This window comes from Gallinula chloropus, assembly GCF_964237585.1.
Source record: "Gallinula chloropus genome assembly, chromosome: 3".
Lineage (NCBI taxonomy): Eukaryota > Metazoa > Chordata > Aves > Gruiformes > Rallidae > Gallinula > Gallinula chloropus.
The window spans coordinates 110,985,271-111,006,298 of NC_140087.1; the positions used below are offsets into that span (position 1 = coordinate 110,985,271).

A 21,028-nucleotide genomic window follows, 5' to 3' on the forward strand; every position below is an offset into this window, starting at 1 on the left:
ATTTGGTTTTGCCGTTAGGTTTCATCATTTTTTGAGACCAAGTGTATGGGCAGTTGTGTTGCTTCCTCCCAGTGGAACATCTAATGCTGTACTTTACAAGCCTGTCTGTCCACAGACTTGTACCTGTGAGGAGTAACTGCTAACATGGGTGTCATTGCTGGAGAGATTTTCAAAGCAAAGATAAAGAGGAATTCTGTGGGCATCCCTGAATCTGTTATTTTCTTCTGTTAAATTCAAAGAAGAAAATTAAGTAATCTTTTTCAGTCTTGGAGTAAGGAAAAGAAATTACCTGATTTAGAGGCAAATGAGAAGTCTGTCTCCAGCCCTTAAGTCTCCTAAATGAAAGACGAGTGTTGCCTTTATCACCATTTTCAGCCTCTACTGTTCAAGCATGGCTTTAGGTTCCTGTTCACTAGCAAATCTGTGAAGTTGTGTTTGATTAAAAGCGGCATTGAGTACAAAACAAGTGATGTGTTCAAGCTTTATTGCTAATTCTAGTTTAAAATCTTCACAGCAACTTGACTAATTGTTTTGATTTATTTCTTCTTAAGGCAAAATGGGGAAACAGAATAGCAAGCTGGCCCCTGAGGTGATGGAGGACCTGGTGAAGAGCACGGAGTTCAATGAACATGAGCTAAAACAGTGGTACAAGGGATTTCTAAAGGACTGTCCAAGTGGTAGACTGAACCTCGAAGAGTTTCAGCAGCTCTACGTAAAAGTAAGTTCTGTATTAAGTTCCTATTATATGGCCACAGAAAAGGTTACAGAGTGCAGTAAAGCAAGCAAGCATAGAGTCAAGAGCTGCCATTCATTAGACTGGGGAATACATTTGCTAGGCAAGGCAATGGTGAAGACAAGACAATAAATGCCAAGTGCTGCTCTCATTATATCAGTGATTAGCTACACAGACCAGAACCAAAAGTTTAAAAAAGCTGTGATTTACTCACAAGAATTATACTTTTCTGCATTCTGTAATTTATGGACCTCTTTCACAGAATCACAGAATCACTGGATTGGAAAAGACCTTTCAGACCAAGTCCAACTGTTCCTGTCCTATGCTAAGTCATATCCCTAAGTACCTCATCTACCCTTTTTTTAAACACATCCAGGGAAGATGACTCCACCCCCTCCTTGGGCAGCCTGTTCCAGGCCCTGACAATTCTTTCAGTGAAGAATTTTTTCCTAACATCTAATCTGACCCAGCCCTGGTGCAGCGTTGTGGCATTTCCCCTTCTCCTATCTCCTGTCACCTGGCTGAAGAGACCATCACCCACCACTCTACAACCTCCTTTCAGGTAGTTGTAGGTGGTGATAAGGTCTCCCCTCAGCCTCCTCTTCTCAAGACTAAACAACCCCAGCTCCCTCAGCCGTTCCTCATAGGATTTGCACCTGCAGAGAGTGGTTGTGGTCCTGTTCAATAACTACTGAACATGAACAGTGCGATTGCTGGACCTTCTTATATAGATGACTATCCCTTTTTTGGTTTCAGCGAAAGTGGTGATGTTCTGTGACAGGTTCCATGGCAGCATGTCCTGCAGATAAATTATGTACTATGCACAAAGGATTTATTTCTGTCAATTTTAAGTATGCCTTTCTTTTTTCCCCACTGTCTCTTTGCCCTTGTTCTATATGAAAGGAAAACCGGACTGGTTAGTTTATTTTCTTCCTATTTTTCATTGTTTTATCAAGTTCAATGTAGTCTTTTCCTTATATTTATTATGTATTTATTCTGTACCAAGGAGAGCATGGGGGCAGCATAAGAAGTGTATTCATGTTACAAAGATAATTATATTTTAATTCAGAATTGAGTGTCTGCCTAAAGGTCAGAGACTTCAAAGTAATTTTAATTAGGAAAAATATTGGATGGCAGTGATGAATGGTAGGATCAAAACGGTTCATAAATACAATGGGAGGCTGAATAAAAATAAAAAAGCCTTTCAAATGCACATAGTTAATATTGAGCACACTGACAATTTCTGCAGACAAGTGGGACTGTCTTTTCCCAAAAATGCATGCTACAGTCCTTTCCTAAAATTCTTCAGCCTTGGACTGTATCACTCTGCAGATTGTTACATAGCCTCATTTTTCCTTCTAATGAACAGTTTAACAAAAACTGCTAACATCAGCTTATATAAATAAGCTTCTGTCTTCATATTTTAATATTTATGGCTCAAAACATTGCCTTGCAATCCTTTTCTTAAGAAACGACTGATTTTGTAATAACTCTTATTTTCAGATGATAGAATTTTTACTGCCTCAGGTACTGCGCTTTTTATTAACTGTTAATTTATAGTTTGCATTTTGAACAGTAATCAGTGCACATCCAGCAAGATCAGACATCTAATCGTTTCTCTTGCATGTTTCTGAGAAAGTAAATTCTTTTTTCAAAATAACTGATCCTAATAAAGTGTGCCAATTGTTTAACTCTTTAGAAATCACTATTTTCCTTTTGGAAAATCGAAGCAATGGCATTAATCTTTTTGTTAGAATTTTATGTGTTGTGGGAAAAGATATCTTATGAAAATAACTCAAAACTGTTAGGAGATTCTCCCTTCAAAGGATTTTCTCCCTTCAAAGGGTGAAATATTTGTGAACACAGATACTTTCCTCATGAAGAAGGTTGGACTCGATGATCTTGGAAGTTTTTTCCAACCTTAATGATTCTATGAGATATTGGAGAGTAAATTCAATGTCATGTGTGCAAGAATGGTAGTGCAAAATCTGAAGAGCACAGCAATATTATGCACTTGAAATTTGGAGACAGCTCTGTAGTCTTACTAAGCTGCAGTATCTGGCTTTTCGTTTTATGGCCTCATATATTTTTAGATATGCCCGTCAAATAAGATTGTCTCCCCTGCTTTGGTGGATACAGGTTTTGAGATCTGCTGTATGATGGTGCTGCCATATACTGATCCCAGTTTATTGTCATTCTATGTATAATGCTTACATACAGGGCCAAACACTAATTTTGCAGTGGAGAAATATGATTAGCTGTAGTAAATCCAGAGCTTTACTTCTCCTTCTGTCACAGAAATGCTTGTAAAATAATGGCCCCGGGCTCTCCGAGGAGCTAATGGTCTGAGTGCTGTCAGTGGTGGCGACTTCTCCTATGCAGGACACTCAGCCTGCCCTGGCTGCTGGCTGCAGACAGAAACCCAGATGGAAATTTGATCTTTCCAGGAGGAGCCACCAGCAAGAGCCCCAAATCATTCTGGTTACATTTACTGGCATTGCAGTTCCTCTAGTGCGTGTTCAGGGTGAAAATGTGTGAGGTGTATATCGATTAATAATTCCTCCCCATGAATTTACAGTCGAGATGGATGGCATTTTATCTCTTGATCTGAACCAGATTTTATTGAAGGTTTCCATCAATAAATATATTAGAAAAGAAAGTAAAGACTGACTTCTGTTCAGATTTACATTTTTTTGAGCTGACACCATTTCTTTGTTCATGAGTTGTGTGGCACACTTGCACTTGGATTGATACAAAGGTGTGTGTTTGTCATCAGGCTGAGATGAAAAGAAATCTTTTCTTTTACTCACACACAGTAGAAAAGAGCTTAAAGAGGAAAACCGCTTTAGACTGTATCAGGAGCACTATTTTGAGGTGAATCTCCTCGTTATCTCAACCTACTGCTCTTTCATCTTAATAACAGAGTGGGGTTCACAGTCTTGGAGAGCAGAAACTCCATTTTTTTGGATGAAATGTTAGCAGAAAATGTGTCCTGGGAAGTGTGTTGTGGTTGTCAGATCCTCCATACTTAACGTTTCCACTCGACGTATTTGCATCAATTGTACTGTGCTGTTCACTGATGTAAATGAAGACTGTATTGACTAAAGGGGGAATTACTCTAGCTTGGCGTGGAAGCCCTTGCTATTGAAGTTTCCATTATGAATACAAATCATGCAGTGCTTAAAATAAATAGCAGTTACACAAACGGACTCTACAGGAAAAATTATTTACAGCACGTTAAGTGGAATTGTCTGTAAAAATATTTAGGCAAGCAGACCTCTTCAATAAGCAGGAATAAAGAAATAAATAGGAGGAAATGTACTTTATACTGTTTCATCTTTAGCTTTGTCTGCAATCTAACGGGTTCAGTAAAAAATACTGATGTATTTTTGGGTGGATAGATTCTTCTTCTGATCCAGAATCTGTGGCAAGCTGTTAGGGCTTATGTTTCCCTCCACGGTGCTGAATGAGGTGAATGCTTCAGCAGTTTCTGAAACAGTTTAATGAAGAACAGTTTATATAATATAAGCCCAGAGCCACAAAGAGACCAAAATGCTGAAACACCAAGTTAGCAGTCCCAGCAGTCTGCACAGAGCTTTGGAGAGGGAGAGATTTGTGGATACCATTCTGAGGAAGCTGAAAATCGAGCCCGCGATTGTTGTAAACAAATGTGCCAGTGCAAGACCACGAGGTAATGCTCAGGGTGGGAATTTGTATTAAATTCAGCATTTCTCCAGGGTATAGGCATCTGTTTTCATATGTGAGTTGCATCTTTCAAACCTCTCCTGCAGAGAGCTATCCAGTGCATTAGAAATCAAAGCAAAATCAGGTGCCTGAAATTCCTTTTCCTTCTGTCTTAAGTAATGAAGATAATGTGAGTGCCTTATCTTTACCACAGTGCTTTAAGTACTCATCAAGCTGTAGGAAACTCTTAATCAGTTATCATGTCCTGGAGAAGCATTTGAGTCTGCAGTGCTCAGCCTCTCATTGCTCTACCTGGGATGAGACAGGCCCTTCTGGGCTGCTGGCAGTATCCAGATTAACCTCTTTTTCTGCAGGAAATAATGGTGAGATGGAACCTTCAGCTTCCATCTTGAACGTGAGCATCCTAACTACTGAGCTTAATCCTTACTTGCTTTCTTTTCCTTTCCTGTATCCTGAAAAGTCCTTAATTTTTTTACCTTACGTAAAACAACATTAGCAGAGAGCTAAGGGAATATGAAAAAGTGCCATTAACATAAAATATACCAATAAAACATTCTGGACCATTCCTATCATTCTTTAGGGTTTCTTGCAGTCTAGAGGGCCAAATGCATTTTTCTTCAGATCTTTTGAATTCAGTGAGTTTAGATGAATATGCCCTCGAGTGTGTAAGTGTGCATAATCAGTGCTAATGTTCACAGGAATTATGCATGTTTATTAACTGGAAAATAGGCTTCTATATTATGATACTTCTTGGAACTGGGTCACTGAACATGAGAAGCATATCCTCTCGATTAGTAACAGAAGCAAACACCAATGGTCCTCTAACTGGAAGGGTAGGGTTGGGAGTGATCATGATGTAATGCTATCATTAAAACATGTAATTTGCTTTGTGACTTTATTATACTTCTATGATTCAGCTATGTTTTAGGGTTTTATAAAGAAAATCTAAATAAATAAAAAAAAATAGTAATGCCATTTGATTAATTTCAATCAAATGGTTTGTCATATTTTTGGCTTGTTTCTCACATTTCCTGCCTTGAAGGGAATTGATTTCTAGTCCTGCAATTTAATATGTGTAGAACAAAAGTTTCTCAAAAATCTATTGAGATTCAAGTGTGTATATTTGCAGCCTCTTTTTCTCTATCCAGATTTTCAAGACAGACTAGTGTCTTTCTAAAGATGGCACAGAGCTCCTCAAAATGTTGGGTTAGAGCTGCGTTTCAGGCTTTCAGTGGTTGTGAAGAAGTGGGATTCCAGAAAAGAGCAGCTGTGTTTACAGATGCCCTTAACATAGATGCAGTTATGCTGGCAGAAACTGATTATTCTGGGATAATCTCTTTTAACCAGAAGGACTCTGCTGGTTTTATGAGTGCAGTTTTGCCACTTAAATTCTCCCTGCAGAAGGAGTACATTTTACATATATTATGTCAGTATTAGGTATGTTGTACCTAATGTAATTAATATATTTAAATATATTTTATCAATTCTGTATTGCTAAAGAGCTACAACATCTTTTGAAATCATGCAGATCATCAAAAATACTGATGTACCCTACTCATACAGTGATTTTAGCCCATGCAGTTGCTACCTTACAGAAGATGACATCTGGGGTGCTAGCAGGCTTCCTGAACAGTATCAGTGTGTTTATAGGGTGCACCACCTAAATTTAACTGCAACACACAAAAAAATAAAAATCATTTGTATGTATTTATAAACATGACTCTAAAAAGTCCTTAAACAGCTTAATAGTATTGCTGTGTTACTGCATTTTCAAAACTGATATGGAATAATAAACCTATTATTGTTAGTCTAGAGTGAGTTTGGGATAACATTGGATGCACACAGGTAAAGCAACAAATAGCTGTGGTCCAGGGTTGTTACAAGGTGGCTCTGTAAGAAGGAGCACACATGTAGATGGGTGAATAGAGGCTGGAAAGAAATCAGTCACATTATTGGCATCGGTGGGGTTTGTAGAATAGTCTATGCGGTAGAGATTCTTAATGCATTCCTTAAGCACTTAATATGAGTCTGCACATTTGAGACAATCACAGTGAAATTGTTAGAAACAAGTGCTCCCAGAGTAAAAAAAACCCTTTCACTAGAAGTGCAGTGAAAGGTCCTGTGAAAGGAAAATTAATATAGCAGAATCCAGGAATCCAAAAGGCAGTACGCTGAAAAGCAAATGTGTTTGTGGTTCAGCATTATCACAGGGGAGTGCTTTTCAGGATGAAGTGTATTTTTAGTGCTCCAAAGCTGTATTAAAATTGGGTTCTGATAACTTTAAAACCAAGAGACTAAAATTGCTTTCCATACAGGACTTATTTTTTAAAAAAAAAAAAAACCAAAAAAGTGGTCTTGTTGCCTGGATGTTTTCCATGGAAAACTGCTTTTGCCATTATTCCTCCTCCTCCTTCTCCTTATAAACATGAATAGGCAGGTGCTGTGCCAAAATGCAGGTCTAGTAGAAAACCACATAAGAGGCTTATTATATGTTTCAAACAGAAGCCGAAATTGTGCTGCATGAATTTAGAACAAAGGGCCAGAATGCTTCTTACATATAAAACCAAAATCAAACAAACCCTAAAGGCAGTGTTAACTTTGAAGCTGACGTTGAATGATTTGGAGAAGGGGAGGATACTGTTAACATGCCTTTCTGCTAAATTTCTGTCTCTGTGCTGATCCCAGGAAAAATAATGTCTGGACTTAATATCATTTTACGGAACATCTTTTAAAATCTGTTTTTAGTAAACAGAGCTTTAAAGATCAGCAACCATATTGAAAAATAAAATACAGTAAATAAACATGGGTTCTCATTTAAGCTGCAAAGTAAAATGAAAACAGTAATTTTCAGAGGAGGACCAGCTCTCTGGGTAGCAAACTGTTATGGAACTGTGGCTGTAAATCACAACACTGGACACTAAGGCCTCTAACAACACAGTTTAGATTGAAATCCTAATCTCCCTGAAACTGATGGGAGTTTTCATTCCTGATCCTTATTTAAGCGCTTAGGACTGCACTGAGCTCGAGACCCGCGTCCTGTGAAGTCTGGTGCAGGCTCCATTAACATCCAGTTCTGCAAGCTGGATCTAGAGTCTGGAGAGCTCTACTCTTCACATGTAAAGAACATTTCTCACTGCTTGTAAAGGCAGCAGTTATTTATGAGTGCTGAGAGTAAAAGTCCTGAAATTATAAGAAAAACAGTTTCAGAGGCAAAGAAGGACAAGCAAGTCCTTTTCTTTTTGCAGCATTATGGCTTGTGGCTAATTTTAAAGGCTAAAATATATTTTTCTTTGCTTCTGTTGCAGAGCACATAATGGCCCATATCCTCCAGACAATCTCTGGAGACTCTAAATCTAGAAAATTAGGAAGTTGGACAATTCTAAGAGATGAAATCTAAATAGCTAAATCTTAATTGCTCCAAATAGCAGCTTGTGGAGTGTCCAGGCTTGTGGGATGCGTCTTCCTGATGCTTGAATGGTTCAGTAACATATGCTGACAACCTCTCCAAGAAAGGCAGGAATGTTGGTCACATGAATCCATAAAACAGTCTAACGGTTCAAAGGCATCTCCAGGGCTTACAGAGTCAGCAGATGTGTGGGGATGTAAAGGGTTAGTCAAAACCTCTGATTATTACTAAGTATGGAGTATTTCTGTAATTTTGTGGTTATATGTGGTTCCTGGAAGCACTCTAAAGTAACATCACATCCAAAGCATTGAAGAGTACTCTCTTATGTCTGGCCAGGGCAAGAAAATCCAGCCTGGAATGCTTAAAGATCTCACCATGCACACGCACGCCCTAGTTTCCAGTGTAGCCCACTAAAAGAATCCAGCCTGGGTGAATTTTCAAACAATAACATGGACATTTCTTCATCTTTTGTTTTGAAGGAAGGTACCCATTTTCAAAACCTGTTATGTATTTTATAAGACAACCTGTTCCTTTACAACTCACCTTTGCTCTGTGTTAGATTCCTCAGAGGAGTCACAGTGATGAATTTAGGATGCTGTAACTATTTTTGTAGCAAAACACTGAATTCATTAATTCAGCTCTAATTTTCTTGAAGGGTAATACAGAAGGAGTAGTGGTGCAGCTTGGATGGAGAGAGCCATTGTTAACACTAAGTATCAAAGACCTCAAAGAAAAGAAGAAAAAAAATAATGTCAGAGCCAAGTCCCAAAGCTGTTGCCATGTTCAGGTCTACTATTTGTTGTAAGTGCTTGTTTTACCGTTGTTAAGTATTCTTCAAAGCAGTCATCAACACTGATCAGTGGTTCTTTACCCAATCTGTTGCAAAAGTCAAGTGTTGAGGACTTCTTTCCTCCTGAAATTTCATATCTCTTAGCACACCTGATACCACCTCAGTGCCTTCCTCATCACAAGGATGGGTGTTCAAATGTGACCATGTCTTAGTGGAAACCTGTGGTTTAGGTCTTTGATTTGGAACACTGATTCATCCTAAACCTTGTTCTGAAGGCTGACAAGCATCTGTTTTTGTTACTTGGGGCAAAGTGAATTGAGGTCTTTCAGGGGTTTTAGCTTGTCACATTTCTTGAACTGAAAACATTTTTGTTTGTTTAAAATATTAAAAAAAAGCTGTTTGGTATTACAGGGTTCCTGACAGTGCCTTTGAAACCAGGGCACTTCATTTCAACACCAAAGTAAACTGATAGGATGTAAAGCATTTTGGTTTAAAACATGGAAGTGTTTTCCTCCGGTTTCAAAGGCTGCTTCCAGTATCTCACTTGAGCACAACGCCTGGGGCTGAAAACAGCTTTCTTGTTTGATCGAGTCTGCACGGGAACTTGGTGCTCTGAACTGAGTCCCTTCACCCTCAGCTTCACCCCCTGTCCTCTCCTCACAGGGAACTCAACAGCCCTGCAGAAAACTAAAGTACGTTAGTGATACGTACTTCCAGGTGGACTGCCATGAATCACTGTAGCTGGGTGTGAATGCTGCAAAAATTAAAGGGGTTCTGATCAGTCTGGGCCACGGCTCTAGCAGCCATCTCAGCAGGCTCCATCTGCTTGTGGTGCTGTGACATGGCAAATCACTATTACCACCGCAACACATGCTGCCGTGGGGTAGCTACAGCTGTGCAGGAAACGAAACATCAGGTGTTTTTACAGGGTTCTGTGGTGTGAAACGTCATTTAGGTGCTCACTTCGTTAGCAAGTTAAATGCGGTTTTATTATCACGTAGACAATAGTTGAGATTCCAGTCAGGTTTCTACTAATCATGGTCTGAACGTTTCCAGTACCTTGGGATATCAACTTCATTTTTCTTCAATGAGAGTAAATTTCCATCTTTTCGTGTTTAATTAAGGCTCATAGGAATAGACTGTTTGCACCGACAAACCTATTGATTGCTGAATTGAGATGACTTACCGCTGCTTGGCATGAGAATTAGCTAGCTATTTTAATTTTATATTCCATCATAAACAAAACAAAATGAGAAAAACATGTGGTTCGGAAGATAAAGTAATCAACACAAGGAAAGCCAGACTGGAGGAGATTTTGCCATTTTGCTGCAATGCATATGAAACATTTTCAGAAGAGTTTGGTGTGAAAGCCACCTGTGCTAGAGAAGTTGTGAAGCGTGGCTCTTTGCCTGCATGGATAGCCCAGAACTGAACATGCAGCATTAAATAAAATTTCTCCATAGTCCTGAGAAACAGCAATATAAACAGAAGTGTATTATTTCCACGTTAACAAAGCAATTAAAAAAGAATTAAAAGTTCTTAGGGCATTAGTTGAAATAAGATTTTACATGAACTTTGTCAGCGACTTTCCACAGAAATAAATTCAATTCTGAAGTTATTTCTAGATGTCTGTCCCCCCTTTCACCTGGAAGGAGATACCCTGGAATTCCTGTTAGCCCTTAGTAGGAAATCAAACACCTGTATGCATGCTCACAACTCTTCACAGCATCTTTGAAAGGTCTTCACTACTTTGCTCCTCCCTGTCAAACTGATCAGGCTGAGATATGGTTAAAGCCCTGTCTGCTCCAAGATACATGAGTTTTGGCTATGTGGTTGTTTAGTCTGGAGAAGAGGAGACTGAGGGGAGACCTCATCACTCTCTACACCTACATAAAAAATGTTGTTGTAGTGAGGTGAGGGTTGGTCTGTTCTCCCTTGTAGCTAGTGACAGGACAAGGGGAAATGGTCTTAAATTGCATCAAGGGAAGTTTAGGTTGGATATTAGGAAAAAATTATTTACTGAAAGGGTTGTCAGATATTGGAACAGGCTGCCCCGGGAGGTAGATGAGTCACCATCTCTGGAGGTCTTTAAAAGAAGAGTCTATGTTGTACTTGGTGGCTTGGTGTAGTGTTGGACTTAGTAGGGCTGGGTAGAAGGCTGGACTCGGTGATCTTGAAGGTCATTTCCAACCGTAACCATTCTATGATTCCTGTCCCTTGTGCTGATACCAGATACACAGGGACTGGTGAAACAGAGCAGTCCTTGAATTTGCTTTCATGTTCACATGCTCCAGCTACCACTGCTTCTTGTGTCTGTGTTGACTACATGTGCATCCCTCTTCTAAATGCCATTTTGGGATGGGAACCAATTTTAATTGTGTTGGTGCCTGTTAATGTAGCAGTTGCAGTGCCTAAATTCATACTGTGTCAGTGCAGATACTTATGTAATCAAATGGTGTAACTGAAAAGATGAGTTGTCTCAGAATGAACCAATTAAAACAAGAACTTGTCCTGTGACTTCAGGAAACATCCTCCCTCCTCACATGGATCTGTTTTCACCAGAACAAACTCCAGCCAACTGCTTTTCAGGCAGCTGCTAAACACGGGTAGCTGGAAGGTGATGCTCTTTGGATCCAGTCCCGGTGAAATGCAGATGTCCTCTCTTCCCTTCACTCTCCCTACCCACACACACATGCCTTATCCCCGGCGGGAGCAGAGGCAGTTGTTCCTCCCACTAAATCACTGCTCCCTGCTTTCCCTCTCACAGATGCCAGTGTCACTTTGGCAGGTCAGGTGCTGTCCCCATTAACACTCCAAGCTTCATTCAGCAGTAAAACACATCTCCTTGCCGCAGGATCCAACTTCTACATTTCAGTACAAAGCATCTGCAGCACATCGAGTCTTATCTTACACATGGGTTGGTAAACTCAGTACAAACATTATATACTCACATTAAACTTCTCCCAGTTGCTTGATTAGGACAACTCACTTGGGTGGCAATCCAAGTTGTGACAAGATCCCCAAGTTTTCTTGGAGGAATATAGTCATACTGTTTTGTGTATATCTAAAACCACAGGACAGCACAGCTGAGTATCCCCTTCACAGTTACAGTACTGCACACACAGTTTGCTTCTTTTCTATTGCTTATTTGTGCAGAAGAAGGAATGCCTTAACTCTCCATTTATTATTTATGTAGTCATAGTTGCCAATATTTGCTTTTTAAAATACAATGTCCATCTGTGGCATTTGTTTGGTTCTTTGGTTTTATTTTTTTAAAGAAAAATTGTGACTTCAGATAGCACTTGGCCTGAGAAAGGCTCATCTTTGGAGTTCCAGTATATGGTGGTTCTTAAAAAGCCGTCAGAAAAACTGTGGTTAAAGTCTAGAACAGCTCTTTAAAGCATATCTAATGTATTTTTCTTTTTCTTTTTTTTTTTTTTTAGTTGGAAGAAATGCTGGTATATAAAATAGGATTCTGAAAATGGGAATTTGTTTTAGTGATAGTCATATTTAACTGTAAATGTGCTATATTAATCTTGGCTTGAAAAAGCAATTATTTATCTATCAATTAGTCCTTGCTACAGTTAAACACAGTATATGACAAGGGAAGCCGAACAAATTAGTGGCCTTGTGTTAGAATTGCAAACTCTGTGCTGCAAATTAGCCCCTATGGTGTATTAGTCTATCCGCTCATTTATTTTTAAGATTCTTTTCCCCTGGAGTTTTTCTGTATAGCAGGAAAATGTTGTTTAATGGGCCTGATGTTATTTTCGAGAGACATAAATCGTGGGGTTATTCTAACGTACAGCCAAGAATAGAGAGAACAAGGACAGTTTCTGCTTCCTGTGTCTGCTCTCCTGGGGTATCCTTGAAACATAAAAGTTCACGAAAGAGACACATGCTCTGAAAGAACGTATAAGGAAACCTTATTTTCACTCTCAGAAAATAAAGTTACTCATATAGAAAATAACTGCAGGTCCAGAGCAATGTGGCTGAGTGAAAAAATAACACTAGCAGAAGGTACATGGTGGAAGTCTTGGTATTCAGCAGTTTCTTTTAAGGTGAAGCAGCTCTTTATTACTTCTTTTTCTGTAGGAATGCCACTTCGCCAAAGAAACCAAATCTGTTTCCAAAGGCAGAATTTAACTCATTCAGTATAAAAATTGCATTACCATATAGCCAAATTTATTAAAGACTTTTGAAAATGATTAATTTGGCACACAAACTTCTAATAGGCATCCTATAGACGTGGGTATCAGTGGGAAATGAGCTCTTGAGCTCTATCCAGCGGGCAATTGTCAGTGCGAGATAAAAGAGCTGCATTCTGGCTGTCCGAGGGTGGAATTTTTCCTGCCCGGTCACAATAATTTTTGCTAGCAATACAGGGGCTGCCAAATCAACCTATCTGAATAAAAAGTATGTTGTGCTTTACACATGGGAAAAGTGCTCCAGAACAGTTAATTCCTATGAAAACATTATCCCTGCGTTATCGCCAATGGTACTTGCCTTCAGGCCGTTTTCAGTTGTTTCCATTTTCTATACACGTACCCAACGTTCTTTATTTCCATGTGATTGTTCCTCTCAATCGTTTCCTTTGCTCTCATCTATTCTGGGCTCGTGCGCATGCATTTTACGTATTGCCAGAATACTTTGGGCTATATTTAAGTTCCCAGATTCATAGAAATATTGTTCTACACACAATGCTATGAAAGCAGGTATGCAGTCCTAAGAGGACCGCTGCTTTCTTTGGGATGACCCATTGCGAAGTACACAAGTGGGCAAGAACGCTTTTTACCTTTTCTCCTTCCCTTTTATGTAAAGTAAAAGCCTAAAATGGTACAAAAAATTCCATGGAAGTCCTGTATATGTGTGGTGTGAGCGAGCTCACGTAGCTGGCTGGTTGAAGTAGTCTCTCCCAGATTTTATTACCAGCACATTGGTGTAACAGCAGGGTCAGGGACAGCCGAAGTCATGTTACTTTGCAGACAAGAATGCATGTCTTGGAGCCAAAAGAACAACAAGAGGGGAAAACAAAACTTCTGTACAAGAAAAGCAGTCCCTGGTTACTGTTTAGATCATTTTACTGTATAACAAAGGGAAGCTGTGACTGTGAGCAGCATGTCACACACATACTGAAGTGGAAGCATTATGGTGGAGAGCATGAATTGTTCTTCAGTGTAGGTCATGGTGGACTAAAAATGCACTTTCTGAATTGTTAATGCTCATTTATTATATTAGGGCCTTAATTCTTGCTGTCACTGGGTAAATTCACAGAATGCTGTATAATAAAAAGAAAAAGTTTTCTCCTCCCAAGAGCAAAGTTCTCTCCCTTCTCAGGGAGTGGGCCAGAAGATGCAACCTTGGCATCTCCCAGGTTCTGCAAAATCCTGTATGAAGAGCCTTTAACTACACTCCCCATAATTTTCTTAGCTGTGATGTACTCTGCTTTGCTTCTTTCCTAGGGCATTGGCTAGATGAACGGTGAAGTCTGATGTGTGAACTTTTGCCCTTTTCCAGCTTTCAAATTTCTGCAACTCTGCCGTGTTGGGCAAGGGATGCTTTGACTTCAGCATAATGAGAGGCTTGCTGTTGGTTCTGCTCATTCGGCCTATGATCTGGGTTTGGTCATTTTTTTTTAATTTGTCTCTCTTTAGGCCTTAAGGGCAGGGCAGTCCAACATCAGCAAGCCAGCCCCATCCTTTATGCATAGCTGAAAACTTTTCTAAACTGCGAGTCTAGAAGCTCCAACAGGATTCTGCGTAGCAAAGCCAAATGAGTGGGCATGTGCAAGTGTTCGTTATTCAGCGTTAGTGGAGCTGAGAAACCCTTCAAGAAATGGAGCTATGCAGAATCTTTTACTTGAACTGAAATACAATGCCTTCAGAAAGATTTTTGAAATGCCTTCTTTTTAATCTTTAAATGTATAAATCTCTAATTTAATATGTCAGAGTTTGGGTTTAAAAAGTGAAGAAACTGAGGCTGGATAAGTGTAAACTTGCTGTAAACCTTGGAAGATTTAAAATTATATCTATTTTTTATAAGCCTAAGGGATTTAAAAATTAAGATAGGTGACGAAGAGAATGTTGGCTAGGGGACATTGTCTAGTTCATGTTTAAGGTTATACATCTGTAAAAAAAAAGCATGGTTCTGAGAGGAACTGTACAGTTTAAATAAGGTTGTAAATGAACAGATCAAATAGCCAGTGGTCCTGTTCCACCCCATGGGAGATCTGACACCTTCTCTGGGACCAAGGCTTGGCCTGCATTTTACCAGTCCCTTGTTTTATAACAGATGATATACTCTACAAAAGAATGACAGATGGCCTTATAACTAGGGGGTTTTTTGGGTGATAATATATTGTCTTTTGTATGGGAATTCATTCTCCCTTGGTAAATTCCACAAGCAAATACTCTCTGCCCAAGCTTATCCTGAAATGACAAATTCGGTATATGGGGAAGCACTTGAGAGGAGATGCTGGACTGGCCACTCCTGGGAACTCCCATTCAAGCCACTGTGGTTTTTTTCAGTTCACTGGAAAAACAAATCAGATTACCACATCTGCTTAGCCAGATGGTCTTTCTAGTGTCATGAGGCAAGTACAGGCAAAATACTATCTACAACTAGCACAAGGACAGCATTGGCGACTGGCTGCAGAAAAGGAGTTCTGTTATGGAAAGCCACTGTGTGGTGGCATTTGATGGTGAATTCCTTTTCTAATAGGCAGTTGAGCTGAGCACGATGTCCAGCCATGGTTGGGGCATGCAGGTTGTGGATGGCAACCTAGAAGGCTGAGTAGCACTCTGGTTGGTTTCTGGTTTGCAAGTTAGGAACATTAATGTTCCTGTCAATCTATTAATCTTGGCCTGAGCTGCCTGATACTGTCGCATCATTTTACATCTTTCTTTGTTATTCCAGCAGCTGTCAATGAAACAGTACTGTGTGTGGTTTGGGTTCATTAGACTACTTCTCTTTCTTCTCTTCTGCTGGATCCACTGTACATACGCTTGTACTGTTAGGTCTACAATACATAATTTTAAAAGAAGAAATTAGCACAACTGCCGTGCTTCCAGCTAAAAGAAACTACCCGAAATCCTTTTCCAAATTACCACTCAGTTGATTATGGCTTCACCCAGAGACAGATTAAATTGTAATTAACTCCTAAGAATTTGCAGTGACTGGCTGTTATGATGGAGCCAGTTGAAATTTCAAATGTTGTATGACACTTTTGTATAGTTACTGAGGTGGATTTTGTCCCCATAAACCTTGAAAGTTCCAGTACTGGAGGAGAAACATACGTGACTGTTATTACTGGAGAACAAAGCCATCTCCGCTGTGCAAGTCATCTCATCACAAAATGGATGCACGAGAGAGATGGCAGAAGCCATTCCCTGAAGGAACCTGTTTATCTATATGTAAAGGGTACCAGTGAGCTGTGGAAGGCTAGAATTGGGAAGAGGAATCCAGACACTGCTGAGACGTGTTTTAGTGAAAAACAATTTCACTAACAAATTAAAAATTAATCCCAATTGTGAGACGTCAAAGAGGCTTTACAGTGTTTTTTGGAACACACAAGTATGTTTTATATCAAGATCTTGTAATGTTTTCTTAGCAAATAGTAAAAATCAGAGAGAGAAACTCACTTCACACTTTTTTTTATTGCTAAAATCAAGGACGGCCTGTGGTCATTGGTAAGACCTTCTTCCCCTTTGGTGGAAGCAAGATCAAGTCAGGTGGACTCAGGTGGACAAAGGGAAGATAGAAACCAAGATACATGAAATAAAAGTGTGCTTCAAGGCATTTCTGAACTCCTCCTTTAATTAGCTTAGAGCACATTCGTGCTGGGAAGGGAAAATTAAAAAAAAGGTTGTTTCTGACTTTTTATTAGTTTTATGATAATTATAATAATTACTTTAAAAGTCACAAGCCAGGAAATTCTAAATGAGACAGTATAATTATAATATATAATCGTAATAATGCTTCCTTCCATTCCTCACTTGGGTATTGTGAGGCTAAATTAGTTAATGTTTGTACAGCAGTAAAATGGAAAACACCATAAAAGCATTAAGCATTTTTCCTAGTTCAGTTCTTCAGCTGATTGTCTTTCACAATGTTCTTAAAGGGGGACAATTTAAAAACATCTATATAAACCAAACTGTATTTTATATCTGCCTTGCTGGTAGTTGGAGTGGCAAATCACTGTTTAATTGCATCAGTATTTCTCATGAACACGCTGACACTGTGACAATGGATTTGACCTAGAAATATTTGTTGATTATCATATTTCTGGGCCCTGCAACAAAATTGAAGTGTTCTCATGGGAGACAGAGGCGCAGCTGATGGAAATGAATAGAGAGTGAGTGACACAAGCTGACAAGCCATCATATTTAGAAGGGAGAAAAAAATCACAAATAAATGGCATTCAGTTGGAATAAATAAAACCTTTTGTCAAGTATTCAGAAAGGGAAAATCTGTTATTTTTTCCTTTCTGCTTAACAGAGCTCAGTGGAAAAAACCTGCTTGTGCAGTGTGTAAACCTGAAGTGGAGTTAGAGCTAAGGGAATGTGGCACGGTGACTGAAAAATGAAGTTTTGAATTATCTTTAGGTTGGAGGAGTCCCAAACAAGATCAAAACAACTGGATATGAGAATAACTGTTTCACAGACTATAAGAATCAGTCTTTACTAAGAGCGGAAATGGATTTAAGTTAATTTTCAGGAGATTCTTTGCACCTTTGTGGATAGTATCAGATCCTATGAGTTAAAATCTAGGACCCTTCTCCACTAGGTCCTTGCTTATTTAGTCACCCTCATCCTGTCATTGAGCTTCAACACTCACGATTAGGATTAATTTTGCCATCTGAAGGCGAGTTTGTCATTTGGGGAAGAGAGAGGCATTTCCAAAGGGTTATTCATTTTATCTGCCTTATAAAAATCTACCTTTGTTTTTTCAATAGCTAATGGGCTGAAGTAGAGTTCTTAGAGGATTTAATCTGATCCTAAACATTTTAATTTTTTTATATACTATAGAAATACCATTCTCCATTCACTATAAGGGGATTCTCAAGTTCCATAGCTGTCTTTAGATTCAGACAATTAACTTGTAGATGTCTAAGCTAAATTGCATCCTCCATGTGCAAAGAGTTAGACCTCAAGTCTGTAATAATGAGCATGGACACAATCCTGTAGGAAGGGACAGTCGTCATCAGTCTCCTGAGTCATGCTCAAGTCCCTTTGTTTCAATTTGGGGACCCTTTTAGGTTCCTTCTTGCTGATGGTACCGTGGACTTAGGAAGCTTCAGCTGTAAACCACAAGTTTCTGTGAGCATATGGATACATCAAATACAGATTAAGCCAGGTATTTTTTTTTAAGCAGGGATGGAATGCTAAACAGTTGGCTTTGGATTCGCATGGGCACTTGGATCAGTACTCTTAAACATAAGTTTTAATGAAAAAAATGGAGATAATATGAAGTCCCAGTTCTATAAAGGCAGCAAAGGTATTACAGTTGACTTCCATGTATCCATTATTTCACCCACTAAATGAAATGGACTGTGGTCTGTTTTACTGGTGATCATACATATGATGGTTAAAACACTAGAATGATCAATACATAAAACCAATCATAATTAAATACTGACTCTTGTTTTTTTAACCTCAGACCGTCTATTATTTAGGCTGTGTCAGGCTGTTTGTACTCAAGACTGTATTTTGCTTGGAAAGAATTTTTCTAATCTAATATTGCCACTTACTCTGCTTCCAGCCGATTTATAAACATCCGCTTTTAGCAGGCAAGAGCTTTCCACTTCTGTAACCGCGAGAATTTCCATTATTGCATTTACATGTGTGTCAGCTGCTGCTAAGCAACAGGGCTGAGTTACCTGCCAAAGCCTGGATTTAAATCCCAGGTCTCTAAAAAGGATGGGTAGAAATTATAGATGTGTAACATACCTAAAATAACAAGTGAAAAATGCATTTTGGGAAATACACAGAAATGTGGAGGTAAAAGAGGAAAACCATTCACTTCTAGAAACATGTAAATAAAGATAATATAATGTCTCAGAGAACACGTAGAGAGGCAATAAGTTCACTATATTTAGGTGATTTGTTCTTGAAAATAACTTGTTGTTGGATTGGTATTCTTTGCCAAATCTTACCACCAACTGTTAGGTCTACGTGCGATGTTAGAGAATAGGAAGCAAGGAGTAGGGAGAACATCAAGAGGAAAACTTAATTGAATAGATACAGTATTCCTGGACAGTCCAAGTTTGATTCGTAGTACTTTGTGTAGTTGGTTTTGCTTCGATTTTTAAAGACAGCTGTATTTACACTTGGATAAGAGATCAGTCAGTCTCAAGTGCTTTTCAGAGACTTGATTGACTTCCTTTTCTATTGTTTTTTCTTTTTGATGTCATGCCTTTGGGCTGGCAGTGGATGCTGGACACACTTGCAGTTAGTAGCATTAGCATTTAAAGCTAAGGGTGAATTGTGAGTGGTGGCATAAAGGTGAACTTCACCATGCAGTCCTTAGAGTCTGCTTTTAAAGAGGAGGTGTGGGACGGGAAAATGGACCACGAGCATAGTGAAACAACAGTAAGACCCCCAGAAGTCATAACCCAAATGCCAGCTGACTGATGTCTAGCCTTGGGTAGCCACAGACAGACATCAAGAAGAGATTCTGAAGAGGAAGAGATAACCTGCAGTGGGTGTGCAGTGGAAGAACACGTGCTCCAAAATTGTAGATAGGTACAGGCAACATCACGGCTTGAAGAGAAGATCTGGTCTACATTTGTTCTTTGGTAGAGTGAAGAAAGGTGCTGTGAAGGCTGCGGGTTAAAATGACAGGACAGATAGATGAATTTTGCAGCAGTGTTGGCATGGTGTTAACAGTAGGAAGATAATTTTTGTCGGACAGAGAACATTGTCAACAGGTTCAAACTGTTTGGACAGAGAACATGTCAGCTTTTCATCATCTACAATAAAAGCAGAAGCTCTTATTCTCTGAAGTGCATTTATGTTTTTCCTGCTTTTGAAGGCATTTCATAATTTCTTAAGGCATCCCCTCTTCCAGAATAACACTACAAGCCAAGTAAAGCATTTACTTGTCTTTCGTGAAACATTTAAGAGAAGTTTCCTACAAAACCATTAATCTTGTCCTGCACTTCGGGACACATCTGATGAGAATATAATATTATAAAATATCATTTTAGACAAGCAGTCTATGCAGTAAATTCTGAATACTTTCTATAGTTCTCTTGGTTTTCTTAGAAATGTTGTATATACACATAATCCCTTAACATCAGAGTTTTAAGAAACAAAGCATTTTTACATGTATTGTTTGTACTTTGGTACATGCTGTTTTACTAAAAAAAGTGTTGAAATGAGAGAACAAAACTGTTGTGACATTTGGGGCAAAATATTTAGCCTGTGAAAAACAATGAAATAAAGTACTACATGAAAAAAATATACTAACACATCTCTGTCAGTGGAAAATAAGAATAGAACAACTGAATTTACAATATAAATGTAAAATTAGGACTAGTTTATCTTTCTGTAATAAAAATGCAGTGTATTTCTTAGGAAAAAAAAAGGCAAGTGCCATGGGAACAGTGACATACAAGGAATCAGATCAAACCAGTGGTATGGTATAACAGAACACAGAGGTTTTATCTTTAGCACCCTGGTAGCTATGTCCAGTTTAGCTGTATTTCCTTTGTCAGCATCACTGATATGAAGTCTGTAATTTATCAATTGGGATTTACATATTTACAGTCAGCTGGGGAAGAGTCAACACAGAATCACAGAATCACAAGGTTGGAAGAGACCTTTGAAGATCATCAAGTCCAACCATTCCCATCCTAAGCTAAACCATATCCCTAAGTACCTCATCTACCCTGTTTTCGAACACATCCAGGGAAGGTGACTCAACCCCCTCCCTGGGCAGCCTATTCCAGGCCCTGACGACTCTTTCAGTAAAATATTTTTTCTAATATCCAATCTAAACCTGCCCTGGCACAGCTTCATGCCATTTCCCCTTGTCCTATCACCTGGCTGAAGAGACCATCGCCCACCTCTCTACAACCTCCCTTCAGGTAGTTGTAGGTGGTGATAAGGTCTCCCCTCAGCCTCCTCTTCTCCAGGCTAAACATCCCCAGCTCCCTCAGCCATTCCTCATAGGATTTGACCTCCAGTCCCTTCAGCAGCCTGGTTGCCCTTCTCTGGACACGCTCGAGGACCTCAATGTCCTTTTTATGGTGGGGAGCCCAGAACTGCACACAGTACTCGAGGTGTGGCCTCACCAATGTCGAGTACAGGGGCACAATTACCTCCATAGACCTACTGGCCACATTGTTCTTGATACAAGCCAAGATGCCATTGGCCTTCTTGGCCGCCCGGGC

General features: G+C 39.3%; 1 protein-coding gene across 2 annotated transcripts in view; it reads left to right on the top strand.

Annotated features, from left to right (window-relative positions):
• Nucleotides 1–556: 556 nt before the first annotated feature.
• Nucleotides 557–21,028, top strand: part of VSNL1 (visinin like 1) — a gene marked incomplete at both ends in the record, with an annotated part of 53,272 nt that continues 32,800 nt past the window's right edge. For both annotated transcript variants that reach the window (XM_084261275.1, XM_084261276.1), the window contains one exon: nucleotides 557–718. In XM_084261275.1, coding sequence (XP_084117401.1) covers nucleotides 557–718 — 162 coding nt within the window. The remainder of the gene's footprint in view (nucleotides 719–21,028) is intronic.